Source organism: Carcharodon carcharias, chromosome 26 (assembly GCF_017639515.1).
Source record: "Carcharodon carcharias isolate sCarCar2 chromosome 26, sCarCar2.pri, whole genome shotgun sequence".
NCBI lineage: Eukaryota > Metazoa > Chordata > Chondrichthyes > Lamniformes > Lamnidae > Carcharodon > Carcharodon carcharias.
The window spans coordinates 20455560-20480900 of NC_054492.1; the positions used below are offsets into that span (position 1 = coordinate 20455560).

At 45.5% G+C, this 25341-nt stretch overlaps 1 protein-coding gene across 5 annotated transcripts in view; it reads right to left on the reverse strand.

Annotated features, from left to right (window-relative positions):
• rab27a (RAB27A, member RAS oncogene family) overlaps positions 1 to 25341 on the reverse strand; it is a 126634-nt gene that overhangs the window by 5438 nt on the left and 95855 nt on the right. For all 5 annotated transcript variants that reach the window (XM_041175141.1, XM_041175140.1, XM_041175142.1 and 2 more), the window contains 3 exons: positions 24563 to 24648; positions 15588 to 15691; positions 12736 to 12859 (listed from right to left, as the gene is read on the reverse strand). In XM_041175141.1, the coding sequence (XP_041031075.1) occupies positions 12736 to 12859; positions 15588 to 15691; positions 24563 to 24648 (314 nt within the window). The remainder of the gene's footprint in view (positions 1 to 12735; positions 12860 to 15587; positions 15692 to 24562; positions 24649 to 25341) is intronic.

Consider the following 25341-nt stretch of genomic DNA (forward strand, 5'->3'; position numbering starts at 1 on the left):
AGAGCTGCCAATACTTACATTTGTCTTCTGCCAACCCTCAGTCACCCTCCACGAATAGTGGCCTTTCCTTCTCCATGCAGAAGTCTTTACCAGTATTCACACCTCCCTGTTTTCTCTTCTTGCAGGACAAGACAGCACGCAACTTGGTGAGAGGCAGAGGTGCAAGGTGAGAGAAGGCGAGTGGTTGGTGGATGTCCAGTGGCAGATACTTTATCAGACACTGGCAACGTATGCCCACATGGTCCACTGAGGAAACTGCAGAGGTCAGCAATGACTTGCTGAGAGAGCCTGAGCCACCTGAGGCTCTGGTGTTCAGAGATGTCAAGAGGGCTGCTTCTCTGCCTGTAGACCCTGTGTTGGAGGGGGGAGGTCTCGCCTCCTTCCAGCTGGATCTTGGTGGCCATTCTCTGCCCTATGGAGGGGGCATGTGGCTAAGGAGAAGACGGCTACTGCTGGTGTTGCTGTTGGCGGAGATGTGGCTTCCGCTCTTGACCCTTGGCAGAGCTGGCGTTGGAGTTGCACCAGCTGTTCCTGTGCCACACTGAAGGCTGGAAGGAAGGAAGGTATAGATGAAGGTCGATATAGTACCTTACAAAGCAGTTGGCACTCACCTGTCAAGCAGTGAATGCACTCTCTGGCAGAAGGAATGCTTTGCACAGCAGCCTCTCACCTGGCCATGGCTGGAGCTCTGATCATGGCCTTCACCTCCTGCCAGTTTCACTCAGGCAGTTCCTCCCACTGCGCTTTCACCTGCTCCAATTTTCTGGGTTGCAGACACCGTGTGGAACTGCACTGTTGGCAAATGAGGGAATCTATGCGCAAACAAACAAATAAAATCTTTTCCCCTAAGCAGCCCATTGGCTTCCTACCTCAGTCACAGGGATAGCGCGCTGCACTTCCAACATCATCACCCCTTACGTCGGGGAGGGCTGGTAGGGGATCACGTCAAGACCCTGACCCAAAGTCTGCAATTTTCCAGCCCCCACAATCCCAAAACCCACCCCCACCCAGTCTGTTTGAATTGTGATGTTACAGCCCCACAAGATGCAACATGAGGTTACACACTGGAACCAGCTTTGATAAGCAGGACATTTTAAGACACAAGAGACAGCGGGTTTAATCTTTCGATTTCACAAGCTGCTATTGATGTTCCTGCCTGCACTCTGATGCTGTCACAACAAGCAGTCAGATTCATGGAAGCGTGTGTAAAAAAAGTCATTTAGAAATATTTCCAATACTGACAAAATCATCAACTTAAGCTCAGTCAGAATTAACTGTCCACAGTGGGCAACGAAAGCCACTCATTCTGATCTGTAAGCTGTTCATCTAACATCGGCATCAAAATCCGGGGATGGGGGTAATGTGACTGGATTGAAATCCAGAGGCCCAGGCTAATGCTCTGGTGACACGGGTTCAAATCCCACCATTGGCAATTGTCGTAAAAACCCATCTGGTTCACCTCCTTTAGGGAAGGAAATCTACCATCCTTACCTGGTCTGGCTTACATGCGACTCCAGACCCACAACAAAATGATTGATTCTTAAATGCCCTCTGAAATGGCCTAGTAGTTGTATCAAACCACTACATCTAGATGATGCTTTTGAGAGAATGTACAAATCCCCCAGCTGGTGTGCAATTTTGCAATGGGTTTCTCGCTGATAGCTCCCACTTCCTGTGATGTTGGCACTGCCCCATCTCAATCGTCTTCCCTCTCACATTAGGTCCCTTCTTGTATCAGATTGTACACACCACCCTCCTTCCCTTTCTATGATTCCCTATTCTACACAACTATGCACAACTTTGCATATGAGCATCAATTTCCTTCACCTTAAGGTCAAAAACCCCTTTGTTTTGTGTCATGTCAAGATTTTGTTTTTTCTGGAGGGCACAACTACAGGAGAGCGAGAAAATAAAGGGAGCATATAATCGAAGAATGAAAACACTCAGCAAACAATAAGAAAGAAAAATCCTTCCACTGATAAATTACTCCTAGGTAGTCTTGTTACTAAGTCCATATTGAATAAATAGGAATATCTTCCTTCTTAACAATTCAAGCTTTCAGATTGAAAATTTAAATTCGTTCATTTTCAACCTTTCAGACAGTGATTGTTCCAGGCCAAGTAGTCTTAGAAAGAAACTTTTTGGACAATTCAGCAAGTTTCTCAATCTTCAGGAAGCACTCAAATATGCCACTCACATTCCTTGGTAGTTGTAGCTGTAATATATGAGAAACAGACACTGCATGATGGCAATTTCTGATTTAACTAAAGCTATAGCACCCTGCTTTGCAGAGGAAAAAAACTGCATACAATTAAAGCAACTGTTGAAGTTAGAAGCCACAACAGGATTACCGGTGAGTAATAGCTAGTTTGCAACTTTGGTCCTTTATTGCTTTAATTGTATCAGTTAAATCAGAAATTGCCATCATGCAGTGTCTGTGTGTCTGTTTCTCATATATTACAACATCCTGGACAAACCACATACTTTCTCTTTTCCAAAATCTTTGCACCCCCACAAAAGGTGCCCAGTTCATGAGAATGTTTTCCAAGGTCTCCAGGTTAGTGGCATGACTGGTCATGTCACAAGGACACATTATTAAAAGAAGGAGAAGGAGACAGGAAGAATCAGACAAATTCATTGAAGGGGAGATTCTTCAACATTTGGCTAGCAGGCCTATCCAGCTGGGACACAGTAATCTCTCAGCCTTTTGGCTAAGATCAATTGTAGTCGTGAAGCGATGGCTATGACCAGTCGAGCCCCATACCATGGGGTACCTAACACCATCCAGGTGACGGTGAAAGACAGCGAAGGAGGAGCACCCATGGGTCGGGCATTCTTCATCAAGCGGATCCTGTTGAAGGTGTGTGGATTTGAAGCGGAGGAGATCTACTCCCTGCAAGACTTCCCCAGCGCTAGATGTTTCGACATGAATTTCAAGCGTGTGGCAGCTGAAGGTGTTTGAGGAGAAGAGAGACCAGCCGGAGATGAAGATCCTGACAGTGGAGCCGCTCTTTGCTCTGCCGTTGCAATGGGACCGTGTGGTGATGGTGCATCGCTACAACCCCTACGTCCCTGTCGCCGACGTGTTCACCTTCCTCGCCAGGTACCTCGACAAGGTTGGGAGCTGCACCGAGGTTAGAGACGCCTTCGGGATTTGGACATCGCCAAACGCCAAGTTAAGATCACACTCAAGACTGATGGTAGGGAACCATCTTCCACCCTCCTTACAGCTTTGCTATCGGGGGAAGCCGTGGGTACCTTGTCTACGCTGGGCAGCCCAAGCTTGGTCGCTCATACGGCAAGTCTGGTCATATGGCGGCCAACTGCAGCGCCTCCCTCTGCAAGAACTGCAAACAGGTAGGGCACCAGACAAAGGACTGCAAACAGACTAAGTGCTGCAACCTGTGTGGCGAGGCACGTCACCTCTACAGGACCTGCCCCAAACGCTGCCGTACTTATGCACAGGCAGCCAAAGCCAATGAGGAGGAAGCAGAAGAAATACTTCGTGTCACTACTACCAAGGACACTCCCACCACCATGGCCCCCAGTGAGAACAAAGGAGGACACAGAGAGAGACAAGGTGGAGTAAAAGATTGAGGCAGCAGACAGCCAATCAACAGCACTGCCTCCTGAACCTCCCACTCCTCAGGAGAGCGAATCAATGGAGGAAGGGGAAGCAGTGGAAAATCAGCAGGGGGAGTAGCAGCTGGTGAAGAGAGCCAAAAGGAAGAAGGGGCTAAGAAGGGACCAAGCCACTTCCCAGACAAGTGGCAAGAGGCGTCTCCCATCCGACACGGATGACAAGGGCAACTGCTCTTCGGACAAAGAAGTGCCAGGGCGGCGCCAACAGAAGAAGTGGCAAAGCTCTAGGGAGTTGGAGGACGAGACACCCGAGCTCCAGAACATTGGAGACAATGAGGAGATCAGCACACCCCAACTTTGCCCACAACCTGAAGAGGCCAGTGCACCACAACCCCAAGAATCTGGGAGCAGTGAGGCGCTCAGCGCACCCCAGCTCCGGGAAGCCGGGAGCAGCAACGCCCCAGAGGGGGAGAGGATTGGAGAAGCTTCTCCAACAGAGGACATTTCAAATCCTGCTCTCTGCACGGACCCCCAGATGCCACCCGAGCAGAACATCTCCAATGGGGAGGTTCAGGACAGTTTCCTCAGCCCATCCAAAGTGAGGCAATTTGTGAACACTATGGGTATGCAGGAGCAGACCAAAGGTCCGGGACTCTCAGGAGGTAACAGGTTTGGTGAGAGACTAAATGCTTTAAAATGGGTATAAAGATTGTATCCATAAACGTGTGTAGCATTAAATCTACTACGCGATGTGTTGCGACCTTGGACTACCTTGCCAAGGTCAAAGCTGACCTGTTGTTTCTGCAGGAGTGTGCGATACCGCACCTCAGCTCCTACAGGCAATGGTCACGATGGTGGTCCCATGGGCCATCGATCTGGTCGGGAGGAAACCACTCTCGTTCCTCCGGCCTGGGTATTCTGCTGCGGGGAGGCAGCTTCACCGTCTCCGAAGTTAAGGAGGTGGTGGGCGGGCGCCTCCTCGTAGCAGACGTGATGTACAAGAATGCTCCACTCCGGTTAATTAATGCGTACGCCCTGTCACAAGGGGCCGAGCAGCTGGAGGTTTTTCAGCAGCTCCCACTGCTGCTGGCAACCTCCAGGCCGGTCATTCTGGGAGGTGACTTCAACTGCATCATCGATGCAGCTGGACGATCCGGCAGGGCCGACAGCAGATTGGACGCTACGTCCAGATCCCTGATGGAAACAGTTAAGGATGCCAGGCTGCACGACGTCTTCAGCAACCCTGCAGATGGAGCGCAGCGTAGATACACCTGGTCACAGCCAGACGGGTCCATCCATTCCAGGATAGACTTCCTGTTTGTGTCCCGTGCGTTCGCAGTCAGATCCACCAACGTGTTCTTCTCTGACTACTGCCTCCTACTGGCTGACTGCCACTTAGAGGAAGACCAGAGGGTGGGCAGGGGGGCATGGAAGCTAAACATGCAACTGCCGACCCCAGAGAACATTGAGGAGCTCAAGAGGGATTACAAAGGTTGGAGAACCATGAAACCCCTCTGAGTCCCTGACACACTGGTGGGAAGCGATCAAGGGAAACATCGAGGTTTTTCATCCTCAATGGCGTCCAGAAAGCTAGAAAGGAACAGAGGGAAATGTCCCGACTTCAGAAAAACATGCAGAATCTGCTCCGGTGCAGTCAATGGGGGTCGATGTCAAGGAGGAACTCCAAAAGGTGAAGAGCCAGCAAGCCTCGCTCTTTGCCTTGGAGGCCTCCAAGATCATCTTCCGTTCCAGAGTCTGTTCTGTGGAGCAGGATGAGACGTGCTCACATTTCTTCTTCCAAAAGGTACACAGAGAGAGCTCTGTGATCAGCAGCCTGAAGGAAGATGGCTCAGTAAAGTCATCGCAGTCCGACATTTTGAGGATCAGCAAATCCTTTTATGCTGGATTGTTTGACGTGAAGCCCACAGACAGCACAGCCTCCCAGTTCTTCCTGTCCTCTATCACGGAGGTCTTAGGCGACAGTACACGGGAGAGCCTAGACAAACTGCTAACTCCTGACGAACTAAGGCCCTTGAGTCCTTCGAGAAGAGTAAAACTCCCAGAAGCGATGGCTTGCCGGCGGAGTTCTATTTGGCTCTGTGGGACTGGATCGGCCCAGACCTGCTAGAAGTGTACGAGAGTATGCTCCTGGCCGGCAGCATGTCAGAATCCTTGAGGAAAGGCATCATCGCCCTCATCTACAAGCACAAGGGGGAAAGGGAGGAAATTAGAAATTGGCGACCCATTTCACTGTTGAATGTGAACTATAAGATTCTGTCCAAGGTCATCGCCAATCGGGTCAAGTCCATTCGGGAATTGGTGATCCACCCTGACCAGACCAGCACTGTGCCAGGCAGGAAGATCTCAGGGGTACGATTGCCTATGTGCAGGACAGGGATGTGGACACCTGCCTCATCAGCCTGGATCAGGAGAAGGCCTTTAACAGAATATCACACACCTACATGGTGGATGTGCTCTCCAAAATGGGGTTTGGGGAGGGAATTCGCAATTGGATCCAACTGCTCTACACTAACATCAGTAGCGCCATCTCTATCAATGGGTGGGAATCAGATTGCTTTCCGATTAAATCTGGAGTCAGGCAGGGCTGCCCTCTCTCCCCTGTCCTGTTTGTGTGTTGCATAGAACCCTTTGCTGAGTCTATCAGGAAGGATCCGGGCATAAGAGGAGTGACGATCCCAGGCAGTGGAGGCACTCAGGTCAAAGCCTCCCTGTACATGGACGATGTCGCCACCTTCTGCTCCGATCCGCTGTCAGTGTGCAGACTGATCCACATCTGCGACCAGTTCGAACTGGCCTCGGGAGCCAAGGTAAATCATGGGAAGAGCAAGGCTATGTTCTTTGGGAACTGGGCTGACCGATCCTTTGTCCCCTTCACCATCAGGGCTGATGGCCTGAAGGTGCTGGGGATATGGATCGGAGGGACTGGGGCATGTGTTAGAAACTGGAAGGAGCGAGTGTCTATGGTGAAAAGAAAACTGGGCATGTGGGGGCGACGCTCCCTCTCCATTGCAGGTAAGAGCCTGGTTATCAAGGTGTGAGGCACTCTCGCTGTTGCTGTACGTGGTGCAGGTCTGGCCCATTCCACACTCCTGCACGATGGCGATCACCTGAGCCTTCTTTCACTTTATCTGGAGGTCGAAAATGGATCACGTCCGCAGAGACGTAATGTACAAGCCTCTAGATAAAAGGGGAAAAAACGTGCCCAATATCGCCTTCATACTGATGGCCACCTTTCTGTGCGGCCGCATCAAGCGGTGCGTAGACCCTCAGTATCCAAACACCAAGTGTCACTACGTGCTGAGGTTCTACCTGTCCCCGGTGTTGCGAAGGATGGGTCTGGCCACGCTGCCGCGGAACACTCCAAGTAGTTGGACCATGCCGTACCACCTGTCCCTCGTGGGAAAATTTATGCAGAGAAACACCTTTGACCACAAGTCCATCAGGCAGTGGTTGGCACGTAACGTCTTAGATGCCCTGAGGGAAAAGGAGAGGGTGGATCCTGTGGGATGGTTCCCCGAGCAGACTGTCAAAGTCATTTGGCAGAATGCCTCATCGCCAGAACTTTCCAACAAACACCAAGATGTAGCTTGGCTGGTGGTGAGAAAGGCCCTCCCCGTCAGATCCTTCCTACACGCCAGGAGTCTCACCCCCTCTGCACGTTGCCCTCGAGGTGGCTGTGGTGGGGATGAGACCGTTGTTCACGTCCTTATGGATTGTGCCTTTGCAAAGAAGGTCTAGAGAGAGATGCAGTGGTTTCTGTTGAGGTTCACCCCGAGCAGTTCTGTGACACAGGACTCTGTGCTCTACGGGCTGTTCCCAAGGACACACATCGAGACAAACGTCAACTGCAGCTGGAAGATCATCAACTCGGTGAAAGGTGCTCTTTGGTCTACCCAAAACTTGTTGGTCTTCCAGCGCAAAGAATTGTCCCTGACTGAGTGTTGCAGGCTGGCACATTCCAAGGTCCAGGGCTACGTGCTGAGGGTCGCACTAAAGCAGCCACCGCAAAGGCACAATGGGGAAGGGTCGCTGTCTAAGACCTTTCTGCCACAGTGCACCGAGGGGCTGGGAACTGTTGAGAGCCCCTCGGGCTGTACAGATCAAAATGAATGTCTGCATGGAATACTAGTTGTATTATCATTGTATTGAAGCACCTCAGAGTGCAACATGATGTATGTTGATAACTCCAATACCATTGTCTGATTGTCTGCATTGACCATATTGAAATGATTGTAATATTCATTGATTGTATTGATGCACCTTGTGATCCATGTGTAAAAGTTGAATCTGATTGTACCTTTTGTGATGGTGATTTTGAAATGTTTTGGAATGTTCTTCCAGATATTTTATGAATAAAGTATATTTTTCAAAAAAAAAAGTAAGCTCCAAAGCAGGAATAACAGGATGGTTTCCGCACCAAAATCTGGTCTGCGGTCCTGTTTCTAAATTATTGCTCAGGGGTTTGCCAGGAATATTTTTTTTTTAAAACTGTCTGGTGCAAGAACCTTGAAAGTGGTGTCATTTGGAAATTCTGTGCTTTTTACAAACCTTTTTAAGTTAACACAATAGGAACACAACGAGAAAAAGTAATTTGTTCCCCACTTCCTCAGTTATGTGTTAACCTTGCTCAGACAGAACATATAGAAATGGAATACATTTCAAGACAAAACATTCAGATCCGAGGTCACATTCAAGCCAGGATAAATCTTATCTAGGGACCGTGAAATTGTTTTATTTTTAAATGCAACTCTAACCTTGACTAACGCATTTAGATGGCGCCATGGAGATGTTATTCAATATCGTAGTCACCTCGTGCTACAGCAAATTTTGTCATGTTGGATCACCTCAAATCTCCAAAAAGAAACTTAAATCATTTCAGTTTCACACAAAAAAATTCTCTTTTGAAGTTTCTTATATTAATCCAGAAAAATGGAAACTAAGTACAAGGTGTTTAAAAAGTCCTTTTGCAAATTTAAAATTCAATAACTTTGGATGTACACATAATAGAAGCAACGTGTAAATGACAAATGAAAGCATAATTCATTAACATTAAAAAAAAAACTTTGGCCCAGAACTTCCATGGAGTGGCAATCACTGTCGGATTGCCTCTTTGCTCCTTTCTAGTTAGCCAGGTTGGGAGGTGCACATTTCTTGCCTGACCTTCCGACCCGGGCCTATTGAAAAATGTGCAGCGCAGCAGCTCCGGAGTCCTTCCCATTCAAGGCAGCAGCATCGGGGGGGGGGGGGGGGGGGGGGGGGCGGTGGAGGGAAAGCCACCCCCCATTTTACACTAGCTGCCATAAAGGGGGTAAGTTTAAAGGTCCCAGCCACTTTGACAGAAGAGAAGGTAAGGGTGTAAGGTAAGTGGGTAGGAGGGGTCTGGGAGGAGTAGTTAGGGGGTTGGGAGGCGAGTCGGGAGCTCCAGTCAGTACCATAGTTACCCAGGAGTTAGAGGTGGTTTTAATCCTAACATTTCCTGGGTAAGAATTCTGCTAAGACAGTTGGAACCATCTGAAGTTTGATTTAAATCAGAGCTCGGATGGTTCCTGATGGAGGGCAATTGCCCTTCGGAAGTTTAAAAGCTTCCCTGGCAGTTTCTGTGAAGTCCTTGCCTGGGGACTTCAAGGGAGTCCCCCAACGCACTCTCTCAGGTACCTCCCGGGTATGACAACCCCCCCCACATCCACCCCCGCTGCCCTCCAACCTGGAACAGAAGTTCTGGGCCAATATGTTGTTGTTAACACGGTTAATATTCAGAAAAATCCCTCAGGAGCAACTGAAGAACATTTTCAACAAGTTGGAAAAATTAATTGAAGGATGCATCGCAAAAGATAGTGGGTACACTGAAGCTTATTGTGTTAAGTCTTTCTAATGCCATTTATACAGTTTGTTTTTCTCATGTGCACAAGCAAAGCTAAAGCTTGTAGCTATACAATTCTCTATATAATTACCCCTCAATAAAGCAAACAAAGTTCTGTGTCCACCTAGCAATAGGTTTTTTTCCCCCTTTTTGTTTTGGATTCAGGTTTGCAGCTAATGCTGCACATGGACTTTGCAAATCAAAGATACTCAAAGAGAGAGCAGCAAACAGTTTCAAACTTCATTAGTTATTGAGTGAGTTCTCAGCATTGTAAATGTCTGTATTCACAATTCCAATCAGAGAGAGCACATCAAACATTTATCAAGATACAATTTTCTTTTCCAGAGGCTGTTACATAGCATCTGAAACTGTTAACTATATTCAGGTTTAAGGTGCACCCTAATGTAAACAGTTAACATTTTCAAAAGCTTCGTTGAAATAAAGTCCACTTCATAACATCTCAAATATTGCTGAAACTCAACTCCACTCTCAATAGGAAAAGTTCTCAAATCAAGCCTGGCCTTCCATGGAATGCTGTAAACCTCCCTTTGGTTCCGTCAGGGCAATATGATGCCAAATCTCATTATAGCCATTATAACATCGACAATAGAGTTGAATTTCAAAGGTGAGCTGAGTGCGACAGCCCTTGACATCAAGGCAACATTTTGCCCCAGCAAAACGGAAGTCAATGGGAATCAGGGGTAAAAAACTACACTGGTTAGAATCACATCTAGCTCAAAGGAGGATAATTATGGTTGTTGGAGGCAAATTATCTCAACCCCAGGACATCACTGCAGGAGATCCTCAGGGTAATTCTCCTTGGCCCAATCATCTTCAGCTGCTTCAACGACCCTTCCTTCCATCATAAAGGTCAGAAGTGCATGGGGATGTTCGCTGATGACTGCACAATGTTTAGTATCATTCACGACTCCTCAGATACCAAAGCAGTCCATGCCACATGCAGCAAAACCTCAGCGACATACAGGAGTGGTAAGTGGCAAGTAACATTTGCGCCACACAAGTGCCAGACAATGACCAACCCAACAAGAGAGAGTTTAGCCATCTCATTCATGCTGTAATAAGCACATTTTTCAGATATTTTCAAGTATTCAGATTTCCACTGTTAATAGCATGGTTTTCTTTAAAAGCACCCAATTAAAAAGAATCCTTTACAATGGGACATTGAAACGTCCAGCAGCATGGATACTGCTCAATCAGAGATTGGTGACAAGAACCTCTAAGAGTTAGATACAATGAGTGAGGCTTCTAGGCTCATTCCCAACATTTAAGTCAGTGGTAACTTAAAACATTGTTCAGATCCCCATATTTTTCTGCAGCAACCTATATAGTTTTCTAAAAGGCTATAATTGAGCCCCTACATGAGGCATGTTCTTTTCCCTTCCCTCTCCAGTGACACATCTTAACCCCCAAAGGAGTTCCTGCCAAAAGGAGAACGGAAGCCTTAAGTAACTTGTGTGCCCCACCCCCATGGGAAAATGCAAGAGCTCTCCTCAATATCTGCCAAATCATGGTCCTGCAGGCCTCATCAATCCAATGCAGTGCAGCATGCTACCATTGTACCCTACTGCGTCACAATGCTCACATCCCACACTTACCATTATATAAAAGCAGAATATAGCATCCACACATGAATGCTTTGCCATTTTACATTATGGTGAACAAACACTTTACTGATCACAGAGAATGTGCTTTGCAAAATTATAGTAATGAATGCAGACATCCAATAAATTGAATTTATTTGGGAGACTGACATAGTGGTAATGTCACTGGACCAGTAGACCAGAGACTCAGGCCAATGCTCTGGGGACAGTGGTTCATCTCCCACCATAGCTGCTGTGGAAGTTAAATTCATTTAATAAATCTTGAAAGCTAGTCTCAGTAATGGCGACTGTGAAGCCATCATTGATTGTTATAAAAAACCATCTGGTTCACTCGTGTCCTTTAAGGAAGGAAATCTGCCATCCTTACCTGGTCTGGCCTACAAGTGACTCCAATTCCACAGCAATGTGGTTGACACTTAACTGCCCTCTGAAATGGCCGAGCAAGATTATAACTTCATGGGAAGTTAGGGATGAGCAACAAATGCTGGCCTTGCCAGCGACACCCACATCCCACAGAAGAACAATTTAAAAAAATAAAATGCAGGAATGAAAAGCAATTCTAGCCATTGCAAACAATGCTGACAGAGATCTTAGCACCAAATGTTAAAAGCAAGCAGTCCATTCAATTCGATTCTCCTATTCTCAAATGGTTTGTAAAAAGGCACCTCATCTGAGAGGGCAGGCCAGTAGAGACTGATTTTTCAAAGTCAAACACCACAATATTCACACTGCAGTAACATTTCAGATATTCTATTTAAGAAATCACACGTTCAATACCAGCTCAGGACATATATCACCTTCCTTTCAAATACAAATCACACTGCTTTACTTTCCTCCCACACCAGCAAGAAACACTCAATAAATCACAACAGAAATGCCTCTGGAGCAGGCACTGATTAGCTGGCAGCACAGCTCTGTTCTTTCACTGTAAAACTAGCAAGCCATGTATTATTAATAAGGTACAATGCTTCCTACTTCTCCATTATATTTCACTATTTCAGGCTGCATAGATTATACAACAATATAATACACTTATCCACCCAATAGGAATCAGAGAGCTGGAAAAGTATCTGATAGCTGATGTCATGCTGTCAATCATTAAATCTCACTGAAAGCTGAAGAGTGTAAATGTGAACAAATAGATTACACCCTGATTTTTGATGATCTTGGTTGGATCACTCAGGATTAGCAGCAGCAACTCTTCAAACTTCCTCTTTTAAATAAAATTAAAACCAATTTCAATTAACTCGTGTACCGAAAAATAAACCAACTAGTGAGATCAAGGACTGAGTAAAACCCAAGCTGGGTTTATGGATGACCAGTCTCAACTTAATGAGCTAGATGCCGAACAAAAACCATCGTCTTTTAGGTCCTCTTCCACCTTTAAAGCATTTAATGAAACAATTTTTTTCAGACATTTGCATCTGACTGACACAATGAGAAAGTTGTGCTTATGCAACAATCATATTAGTGAAGTGTATTGCAATCTTACACTTAACACGTAAATATTTCCCCAGCAACCTTATTGAACACACTGCTTTAAGATAGCCAATAAGAATGTCTGACTCGCAGTAAAATTCACTCACGAACATAGGGACTTCCCATTCGATAAACATCAAATGTTTTACAGTTTGGGAGGAGAACACTTACCCATATTTCTCTGCCAACTCCCTGGCTGCTTCTTCTTTTACAGCCCTCTGATCCTCTAAATCACATTTATTGCCGCATAATACAATGTCTGGGTTTTCACAGTATGCATGCAACTGAAGCTGGCCTGGATGAAACATTTATCAGAGAGAGAAAGACACACACAACTATATTTTATAAAAAGATAACAGTGCAGTTAAAATTTGAAACTTCACAATTCCTCAAGAACACCCATTACAGGTGAGACACTGAACAGAGCAAAGAATACAAAATGCAAGATAATTCCAGCATCCAATCCCCAGAAAGGAACAGGAAGCTCCCTGGAAAAGATTACTCCAGGATAAGGCACTACAGTGCTTCAAATGTATTTCATTTAATAAAAATACACCCGAACCAAAGATTAATGGAACAATTTTTTATTTCAAAATTCACCATACAGCAGTTCATCTCCTGATCCTGTATACATCTCCACTGCTAGTTTGTGAAGACTGTGAAATCCCTGTACTTTCCAGTTCACTGAAGATGAGCGTTAAAGCTGAGACAGAGCAATAACATCTTCAAATTCTACAACTTGTTGCATAGATGCCCTTGTCAATGGCCAAACCAACATCTATAATTCAGAAATGTAGGGGTTTTTTTTGATAAACAAAGGGATCTTTATCCAGGAGTAATCCTTTACAAAACCAAAATTTCTGTTCTTCAGTATGATTTTACATTAAAACATCAAGATATAACTTCTTAACCGCTTCAAACAATAGCTGTCTTGCTTACATGGGCCAATAATCCAAAAGGGGAAGAATGAATGGGCTGCCCAACTCCTTAATCACATGGTCAACAAACATGGGGCGCTTTTCCCCCCAGGGGTGCAGGTGTGAATCCAATACTCATCCCCACCCCACCCATCCCCTGCCAGCAGGTTTGAAGGTGGGGTGAGGTGGGGGCTTGGGAAAATGCAGCATGTGGCCTGCCTACTGCTAGGCACCCCCCCACCCACCCCAGGCTGTCACCCATTTTATGGGGGATGATGGAGGCATCGGATGGCTCGCCTATTGAGGCTCTTAAGTGGCCAATTAATGGTTGCTTACAGGTCCCATCCTGCCGATATTTTACCAATGGTGGTGGGGAGGGGGGTGCGGGGGAAAGAGAGCCCATGACAAGCTAGTTGTCCGGCAGCTTTTTGGCTGCACAGCTAGTGCCATGCAAGGGGGCAGTACCTCTTTTGGGGATCCTGTGTCAAATGGAGGCACCACATGCTCCAGGTCATACCTATAACCCTCCCTCTCCCCAAGATTCTCAAATCTGACCTCCAGCACCCTCTCACTCCCTCGCTGGGGCCTGCCAGCCAGGGTTCACCAATACCCCAAACTTGCCTTCAGCCTGGCCTCCTCGGGGATTGGCTGCAGTACCAGCAATGGCCACTGCTCAAAATTAGCACTGCAGGGACTACAGAGCTGCGGGCCACTCAATTGGCTGGCAGCTTTCTAAGGTTGGGACTTGCTACCCAGGTGCGGGTGAAAGTCTCGCCCCGAGCCAAATGAATGCTGTGTTGAACATTGCAAACAAGGAAAGCACAATGTAAACCAGAACTCCAAAGAGTAATTAGTGTACATGGGATGTATGACAAAAGCAACAACGTAATGTACAAAGTACTCAACTGCATAGGTCACGTATTCCCCAGGTATTAAAACTACATCTCCCTCGTTTGTAATTTATGGACAAAATCTAAAATCCAAATGTTTTTGGCTCCCTACACAAAACATTAGCTGAATAAGCTATCGAGGAAATAAAAACACTAGGGGAATGAAAAAAATTTGGCCAGATAGTAAAGCAAACACCATTAAAATACAGGTAAATGCTCTAAGTGCCACTTGAGTTTTCCCTGTCCATTTAACTTCAGACTGTTAGTGAACATCTTTTTACATTTTGTCAAACTGTGACCTCTCAAAAGAGCTCATAAGTTCTGCAAAATAGCTGGAAATACCTTAAGTTATTGTAAAGCCATTTTGAATTCAGCAGATAAAGGATCAAAAAGTAATCTCTGCTAGCGCATAAGGAGTTTCAGAAATTCCAAGCGCTGGAGTAAAATGGTTAATGGGATTGTCACGGAGATAAAAGGAGCAGCAGAAATAAAACAAATAAACAAGAGCAGGAGGCATCAAAAGGAAGAAGAAGCTCTCCTTGGGGTGGAGGAGGGGGACAGCTGGCTGCTGCTATGCTGCATAGGTCTGGTTACAAACAGGAAAAGATTGTGAATGCGAGTGGAACTTGCACCTGTGCAGCTCAGCTAATGAATCAGAATATCATACATAGCACAGGCCAGGGAATTCACATTAATGCTGGCAGGTTTGTCAATGCTACAATTTCAAAAAGGTAGATGAAACATAGTGTATAACTCTGCACATACACCTAGATGAAGGGATCAATAAACCATTTAGTTTTCTGAAATGATAAAAAAAAGTTCACCAGTTCTTAGAAACCTTGCTGAAAATGTAACAGCCAATTGGGTCAAACAGGATAGTACAAAATTATGACTGAAAACTGCTATATCTGTACTAATTAAAGACATTTCTCTCACTCCTCCCATCCAATTCACATCAACATACTCCGCAGTTTTTATGTCCCCATTCCCACATGGACATCAGTGGGTTAGCAGGCAAAGTGAACTTCCTCACTGCCATGGTTAACCTAGCTCCAAGGATGTGCAGGTATGAACCAGTTCTCCGACTGTAGAGAAACTAAGCATCAGTGAACTGCTGCCACCTTTTTGTGCATCAGCCATGCAAAAGCAATAAAAAACAAACTTTGAGCTCAAGTAAACAGAGGCAAGCTTCTATTTTAAAAAAAGCTGAACTTACTTATCCAGTTTCTGACATTGAGGAAGCTTTGCTCATTTGTCAAGTCAAATATCAAAAGAAAACCCATAGCATCTCTAAAGAAAGCAGTCGTTAGGCTACGGAACCTAAGAGAAGAAAGGAAAATCATCACAGGGCTTCAAAATAGCATTATGTAACCGGCAATTGCCAATAGCAGAAAACAGATAACAGTTTATGCTAAAGAAAAGTTAGAAAAATGTAATTACAGAATTAAAATAACTTTTATGATAAGAGGTCCACCTTCAGTTAACTTTGGCAATCTGAAGCCCATAGAATTAGAGACTTCCTCAATAGTAACTGTACTCTGGAACTCCCTCTCTAGTTTCCTCCATTTGTTTACAAACCTTCTAAATACCCTCATCCCTGATCAATCCCACTTCAAATTGTAACCTCTCTCCTGTTCCCTTCCTCCTCCTCAAAGTTTTCCCTTTTACCTCCTGTTTAGTGTCAACTATCCCCTTCCTATTCACGAGAGAGCAAGTGTGTAACCCAAGTAGCTTTAACGACAGTGGCTGCAAAGCCAAGTATAGGACAATTAACCAGCTCTGGTGAAACATGGCCTCAAGTGAAGTCTTTCTGATCATTTGCATGTCAGGATTATGGAAACACATAGGTGGAGAGAAAGGGACTGGGAATATGAAGTTACATTACGGAGAAACATCTTTTTTAGGAGCCAAGCAGAAACTTCGCTTTGTGCATTCATCCAACCGAGGATTAACTTTGATTCAGTCAAACTGTTTGAAGCCATTTCACCTCAGACATCCCCATATAATTTTATAAAATTTCTCAACTAAAATATTTTAAATAGCTAAAAGGCCTCTTGTCACATTGATGTTGATTTTACCCCATAACTGGCATCAGGTAAATTCAAAAGGCAAAACTTTCAGTCACATCAGCCCCATATCAAAACCACTGCCTCACATCAGAAACAGTGCCAAGGTACACCCAATCGCACAAACACACACACTCTGTTTCTTACAATTTCAGAGTTCACTGTTCATAGCATGAGCTCTGCTGCTTTTGACTCAAGAGTTACCTTAAATTATTTGGAGAAATTTGAATCCTATCTCTGCATCACTGGAAGATCAGAAGTCAGCCAGAGGTTATCTTGCTGATTTCCAAGCTATAAGTTAAAACTGTAATTTATTTTTACTGCAGTAAACATTTACACATTAGCTGATGGATTCCCTTGACTATTGGGATTTTTGGAGTCATTAGTTGATGGTACACACAGACATGGGCACCATAAGATGTAGGAATAGAAGTAGGTCCATCAAGTCTCCTCTGCCATTCAATGAGATCATGGCTGATCTAATAATCCTCAACTCCACTTTCCTGCCTTTTCCCCATAACCTTTGATTCTCTTACTCATTAAAAATCTGTCTATCTTAGCCTTGAATATTTAACGACCTAGTCTCTACAGCCGTCTGTGGTAAAGAATTCCACAGATTGACTACCCTCAGAGAAGTCCTCCTCATCTCGGTCTTAAATGGGCAATCCCTTACTCTGAGATTATGCCCTCTGGTCCTAGACTCTCCCACAAGGAGAAACAACCTCTCAGCATCTACCCTGTCAAGCACCATAAGAATCCTGCATGTTTCAAAAAGGTCACTTCTCATTCTTCTATGCTCCAATGAGTACAGGCCCAACCTACTCAACCTCTTCTCACAAGAAAATCCCTCCATACCCAGGATCAACCTAGTGAACCTTTCTGGATTGTCTCCAATGTCAGTACAAATTTCCTTAGATAAGGGGACCAAAACTGTTCACAGTATTTTAGGTGTAGTCCAACTAGTGCCTTGTATAGTTTTGGCAAGACTTAGCAAGACTTCCCTATTTTTTTCTCCATCCCCTTTGAAATAAAGGCCAACATTCCCTTTGCTTTCCCTATTACCTGCAGAACTTGTATGCTAGCTTTTTGGGATTCATGCATGAGGACCCCCAAATCCCTCTGCTGCAGCTTTCTGCAGTCTTTCTCCATTTAAGTAATATCCAGCTCTTCTATTCTCCCTGCCAAAGTGCATAGCCTCACATTTTCCCACATTATATTCCATCTGCCAAGTTTTTGCCCATTCACTTAACCTGTCTATATCCTCACCAATTGCCTTCCCACCTATTTTTGTGTCATCCGCAAAATGGCGATAGTACATTAATTTCCCTCATCCAAGTCATGAATATTTATTGTAAATAATTGTGGCACCAGCACTGATCCCTATGGCACTCCACTACTTACAGATTGCCATCCTGAAAATGCCCCCCTTATCCCAACTCTCTGTCTTCTATTAGTTAGCCAATCCTCTAGACAGGCTAATATACTATCCCTGACTCCATAGGCTCTTATGTGTGGTACCTTATCGAACGCCACTTGGAAATCCAAATATATTACATCTACTGTTTCCCCTTTATCAATCCTGCTTGTACCTCCTCAAAGAATTCTAATAAATTTGTCAGGCATGATTTCCCCTTCATGAAGCCATGCTAACTCTGCTTGATTATATTAGGCATTTCTAAATGCTCTATTACATCCTTTATAATAGACTCTAACATTTTCCCAGTGATGGATGTTAAGCTAACTGGCCCATAGTTACCTGTTTTTTGTCTCCCTCCCTTTTTGAATAAGGGCGTTATATTGGTATTTTCCAACCCTCTGGGACTTTCCAGAATCTATGGATTCTTGGAAGATTACTACCAGTGCATCCACTATCTCTGCAGCTACTCCCTTTAATATCCCACAATGCAACCCATCAGGTTCAGGGGACTTATCCACCTTTAGTCCCATTAGTTTCCCTAGTACCTTTTCTCCAGTGATAGTTATTGTGTTTATTTCCTCCCCCACTTTTGCCCCTTTATTATTTAGCATTTTTGGATTTCTATTAGTGTCTTCTACCATGAAGACTGATGCAAAGTATTTATTTAACTCTTCTGCCATTTCCTGGTTCTCCATTATTATTTCCCCAGCCTCATTCTCCAAGGGGCCGATTTTCACTTTGGCCTCGCTCATCCTTTTTATATATTTAAAGAAGCTCTTACTGTCCGTTTTTATATTACTTGCTGGTTTACCCATTTATTTTCTCTCTCTATTTTTTTTGGTCATCTTTTGTTGGTTTTTAAAACTTTCCCAATCCTCTGGCTTACCGTAATCTTATGTTTTTTCTTTCAATTTGATACACTCCTTAACTTCCTTGGTTAACCATAGTTGGTTTATCCTCTTCCTAGAATCCTTCTTCTTCATTGGGATATATCTTTGTTGTGAGTCATGAACTATTTTCTTGAACGTCTGCCATTGTTCATCAACCATCTTCTCTGCTAAACTCCTTTCCCAGTCCACTCAGCCAACTCTCTCCTCATTCCTTTGTAATTACCCTTCTTTAAGTTTAGCATAGTTGTTTCCGACCCAAGTTTCTCACTCTCAAACTGAATGCTAAATTCTACCTTGTTATTGTCACTGTTTCCTAGGGGATCTTTTACTTTGATCTTATTTATTAAACCTGCCTCATTACACATGACTAAATCCAAAATCACCTGATCTCTGGTTGGATCCACAATACATTGTTCTAGGAAACTGTCCCGAATACGCTATGAATTCTTGCTCGTGGCTACCTCTCCCACATATTATACATGGAGGCTTGCTCTATACAATTCCTTGTCTTTTGCAGTGGTGCAATTTTGTTGTTGTTTACAGGAAGCGAGCAAAATTCAAGTAGAATTAGGCCTAGTGTGGCACCATAGAAACTGATGTTTACTGTGTGTGTACGAAATCAAAATTGTGCGACTAAAAATTTGGTAAACATTTCAGAGAGGGCTTGCAATCTTTCTGGTCAACATTTATCTCTCAAACAGCACCAAAAAGCATTGGGTTGAATTTTACAGGGGCGTGTATTACTTATCCTCCCACCCCCACCCCCGTAGATGTCGGTCACAAACCAACCAGCTTTAAAAAGACTGCCCATCAGTGGCCTTAACAAGCAGAGGGTCAAGACTTTTGTACCTCAGTGGAAGGAAGTCACACTCTTGAGAGCTGCAGGCCAATCTGATTGGCCCAGCAGCTCTTGCAGTCCCAGAGGTGCCAGAACTCACTAGTGGGTGCAGCTGGGACAGCTAGCAGCTCCATGTAGATGATCACTGGCACCTGGACCCAGGTACATCCCAGGCTTTTTAAAAAAAAATTATTCATTGGATGTGGGCTTCGCTGGTTAGGCCAAGATTTATTGCCCAACCCTAATTGGCCTTGAGATGGTGGTGAGCTGCCTTCTTGAACCTCTGGTGTAGGTACCACCCACAGTGCTGTTCGGGATGGAGTTCTGGGATTTTGACCCAGCGACAGCGAGGGAACAGCGATATGTTTCCAAGTCAGATGGTGAGTGGCTTGGAGGGGAACTTTCAGGTGGCAATGTTCCCATGTCTACTGCCCTTGTCCTTCTAAATGGTAGTGGTCATGGGTTTGGAAGGTGCTGTCTAAAGACCCTTGGTGAATCCTGGCAGTGCATCTGGTAGATGGTACACACTGCTACTACTGTGCGTCACTGGTACCACTATGCGTCACTGGAGGAGGGAGTGAATGTTGGTGGAAGGGGTGTCAATCAAGTGGGCTGCTTTGCCTGGATGGTGTCAAGCTTCTTGACTGTTGATGGAGCTGCACTCATCCAGGCAAGTGGAGAGTTTTCCATCACAATTGGGGCTTCTGCTTTGCAAATGGTGGACTGGCTTTGGGGAGTATGGAGGTGAGTTACTTGCCGCAGGATTCCTAGCCTCTGACTTGCTCTCATAGCCACAGTATATGGCTAGCCCAGTTCAGTTTCTGGCCAATGGTAACCCCCCCAGCTATTGATAGTGGAGGATTCATTGATGGTAATGCCATTGAATGTCAAGGGCCGATGGTTAGATTCTGTCTTGTTGGAGATGGTCATTTTTAAAAGATATTCATTCATGAGATATGGGCATCGCTGGCTAGGCCAGCATTTATTGTCCATCCCTACTTACCCTTGTTCAGAGGAGGCATTTAAGAGTCAACCACATTGCTGTGGGTCGGGAGTCACATGTAGGCCAGACCAGGTAAGGACACCAGGTTTGTTTCCCTAAAAAGGACATTAGTGAACCAGATGGGTTTTTACAACAATTGACAATGGTTTCATGGTCATCATTGAACTCTTACTTCCAGATTTTTAATCAAATTTAAATTTTATCATCTAGTGTGGTGGGATTCAAATCTGGGTCCCCACAGCATTGCCCTGGGTCTGTTTAACTTGCTGCCATTGCCTGGCACTTAAGTGGCAAGTAACATTCCCAAGCCTGGATATTGTCCAGGTCTTGCTGCATTTGGACATGGACTGCTTCAGTATCAGGGGAGCCACTGAATGGTACTGAACATTGTGCAATCATCAGCAAACACCCCCACTTCTGACCTTTTGATGGGGGGGCGGGGGGGTGTGGGGGGGAAGGATAGGTCATTGATGAGGCAGCTGAAGATGGTTGGGCCTAGGACACTACTCTGAGGAACTCCCTGCAGTGATGTTCTGGAACTGAGATGATTGACCTCCAACAACCACAACCATCTTCCTTTATGCTAGATATGACTCCAAACAGCAGAGAGTCCCCCCCCCGCCACCAGCAGCACCCACTTACCACCAATTCCCATTGACTCCAGTTTTGCTTTTTCCCTGAGGCCACACTCGGTCAAATGCTGCCTTGATGTCAAGGACAGTCACCCTCACCTCACCTCGGACGTTCACCCCTTTTGTCCATGTTTGAAGCAAGGCTCTAATGAGGTCAGGAGCTGAGTGACCCTGCCAGAACCCAAACTGAGCATCAGTGGGACAGTAACTGGAAGGGTTGGATTTGTTCTGCTTCTGGTGTACAGGACATACCTGGACAATTTTCAACATCACAGGGTAGATGCCAGTGTCGTAGCTGTACTGAAACAGCTTGGCTAGGGATGCGGCAAGTTCTGAAGCACAAGTCTTCAGTACTATTGCCAGAATATTGCCAGGGCCCATAGCCTTTGCAGTATCCAGTGCATTCAGCCGTTTCTTGATATGTGGAGTGACTTGGCTGAAGCCTGGCACTGTGAGGCTGGGGACTTCCGGAGGAGGCAGAGATGGATCATCCATTCAGCACTTCTGTTCGAAGATTGTTGTAAATGCTTCAGCCTCATCTTTTCCACTGATGTGCTGGGCACCCATGTCATTGAGGATGGGGATATTTGTAGAACCCCTTCTTCAAGTGATTTGTTTAATTGTCCACCACCATTTACAACCGGAAGTGGCAGGTCTCCAGGGCTTGGATCTGATCCGTTGATTGTGGGATCACTTAGCTTGGTGTATTACTTGCTGCTTATATTGTTTGGATTGCAAGTAGTCACGTGTTGTAGCTTCACCAGGTTGTCACCTCATTTTTTGGTATGCCTGGTGCTGCTCCTGACATGCCCTCCTTCATTGAACCAGGGTTGATCCCCTGGCTTGGTGGTAATGGTAGAGTGCAGGATATGCCAGGCCATGAGGTTACAGTTTGTGCTGGAGTACAATTCTGCTGCTGCTGATGGCCCACAGCGCCTCATGGTTGCCCAGTGTTGAGTTGCTAAATCTGTTCGAAATCTATCCTATTTAGCATGTTGGTAGTGCCACAGAACAGGATGGAGGGTATCCTCAATGTGAAGACAAGACGTCGTCTCCACCAGGACTGTGCGGTGGTCACTCCTGCCGATACTGTCACAGACACATGCAACTGCAGCAGGCAGGTTGGTGAGGATGGGGTCAAGTATGTTTTTCCCTCTTGTTGGTTCCCTCACCACTTAGCTGCTAGACTGGGTCTGCAGCTATGTCATTTAGGACTCAGCCATCTTGGTCTGTAGTGGTGTTACTGAGCCACTCTTGGTGAGGGACATTGAAGTCCCCCACCCAGAGTACATTCTGCAGCTGTGACACCCTCAGTGCTTCCTCCAAGTGGTGTTCAACATGGAGGAGCACTGATTCATCAGCTGAGTGGGGTGGGCTGGGGGGTGGGGGGTGGGGGGAACGATACGTGGTAATCAGGATGTTTCCTTTCCCAAGTTTGACCTGATGCCATGAGACTTCATGGCCTCTAGAGCCGATGTTAAGGACACCCACAGCAACTCTCTCCCAGCTGTATACCACTGTGCCATCACCTCTGCTGGGCCTGTCCTGCTGGTGGGCTGGTGATGATGGTGTCTGGGACATCATCTGTAAGGTACAATTCTATGAGTATGGCTATGACAGGCTGTTGCTTGGCTAGTCTGTGAGACAGCTCTCCCAATTTTGTCAGAAGTCCACAGATGTTAGTAAGGATGACTTTGGAAGGTCGACAGAAGTAAGTTTGCCATTGTCATTTCCGGTGCCTAGATTGATGCTGGGTGGTCCGCCCTGTTTTACTTCTTATTGACTTGATTTTGGCAGTTTGATACAACTGAGTGTCTTGCTAGGGCATTTAAGAGTCAACCACATTGCTGTGGGTCTGGAGTCACATGTAAGTTAGGCCAGGTAAGAATGGCAGATTTCCTTCCCTAAAGGATATTAGTAAAACAAATGGATTTTTAAAAAATTATATTTGACATGGTTTCATCGTCATCATTAGGCTCTTAATTCCAGGTATTTTATTGAGTTCATATTCCACCATCTGCTGTGGTGGGATTCGAACCCAGTCCCCAGAGCATTACCCTGAGTCTCTGGGTAACTAGTCTAGTGACAATACCACAATCGCCTCCACTTTTTGGGCAGGGAGGGATCAGGAGAGTGGCAAAGGGGTGGGGGACCAGGTTTTAGAGGTAGGGCAGGGTCTACAATCTTGGTGGTGGGGGGGAGGGGGAATCCCCCAAAGTATGTACACTACCCCTCCCCCATCCTTACTGCCCTTTCACCAGTTTTGGTGAAAAAAATAGCCTTTCTACTCTCGCCAACGGATTGAGATCCTTAAGCAGCCATTAATTGGTCACTTAGGGCCTCAATAGGCACAAGGACCTGTGGGCTAGTGGGCCCCTTACCCAACCCCCATTTTATGAGGACCGGGTTGGGGTAGGTGGGAAGGTCACATCATATTTTACATGCCCCTCCACCCCCGCCCCCCCCCCCCACTGTCGAAAACACCCAACAAGGGCTTGTAAAATCCAACCCATTATCTGGTCATTAGCAAAGATTGTTTGGTGTGCCTTGTTGTACAAGGTGTCTTCCACATTTCCCACATTACTTCGTCTCCACAAGGACTGTGCGGTGGTCACTCTTACCAATACTGTCGTGGACAGATGCAGCTACAGCAGGCAGGTTGCTGAGGATGGGGTCAGGTATGTTTTTCCCTCTTGTTGGTTCCCTCAACCATACTTCAAAAGTTCTTCATTGGCTGTAACGCACTTTGGGACAGAGGCAGTGGAAGATGCTATATGAATGCAAGTTTCTGAGGGAACACAGGGGAAGGCCCAGGTAAAAGACTTGATATACTGGAGTTGGGGAAACGACAGCACACCTGATGGAAGAGACGACTGAGGGGTTGGGCTCAAGGCTGGTCAAATATGTCTCATTAATGGAACAAAATCAGCCAGGTTCACAGCTTCACTGTCTTACTCTTTCATCTGTTAATGTCTTGCCTGTTGCAGTAAGAAGCAAGAATTTTTTACGTGACAGGTAATGGAATAAGACCAATAGTCCAATTCAAGCTGGAAGAGCAACAAAATAGGCTTCACCACACAGTGCAAATCGGTGCCGTTTCCTGTATAGAATAACTACAGACATACATGAACTTGGTTCCACTTAGAGATAAGCTGCAGGATTGAACAACTTTAATGAAAATCGTGTGTGCACGCTGTGCGTGGTCAGAATGGTGGAGCCTCTGGTTGGGAGGAGGAGATATTTCAATATTGTATACTGAAAATAGTGGAATCAAGTGCAAAGAGTTCCCATAGATCTCATCTCATAATCCTTCCAAAAAAACCCTTGAAAATGATAAACACCCACCTCTCCTGACCAGCTGTGTCCCACAGCTGAAGGTGTATCCTCTGTCCCCTCCCTGTATTACCATCTGGGCCACTGGGCTTATAAACCTATGAAAAGATTTAAAATTTTATTTTAAAAAAAGATAGGTTACAATAGCAGAGCAGCAAGCAAGCTAGCCGAAGCTTGGGATGAGGTCAAGGAGGTTTAACATAGCACATCTCAGTACAAATTATCAGCTGATTCAACTTGGGTTTTTGCCAAAGGGTGGTGTTCACAACAATGGTTTTAAAGCAATTACTATCCGAAAAGTCAATATTTGTTTACATGTAGCACCTTCAGTCAGTAGCCTTCATGAAGAGAGTCCGCACATGGGCCCCATTCTACAGTATCCTATAGCTGGCAGGCAGATGTCTCCAACACACTCAGTGAAGGTGGCATACACAGCACACATTCATCCGAGATAAAAGCAAAATACTGTGGATGCTGGAAATCTGAAACAAAAACCAAAAATGCGGGAAAAACTCCACAGATTGAATTGAGTCTGTATTGCTCTGGAGAATCATACAGACTCGAAACATTAACCCTGTCTTTCCCTCCGCAGATGCTGTTAGACCTGCAGAGTTTTTCCAGCATTTTCTGCTTTTGTTACACATTCTTCCAAATCTGCTTTGCTGCATCAGATCCATCAAAAGAGAGACGTTAGTGCTGGAGATCAGGATATTTCCAAGCTTTCAGCCACAGCTTCAAAACTAGTACCAGGTAAAGTATAGGATGGATACGTGCAAATTAAAAGGGTTTTC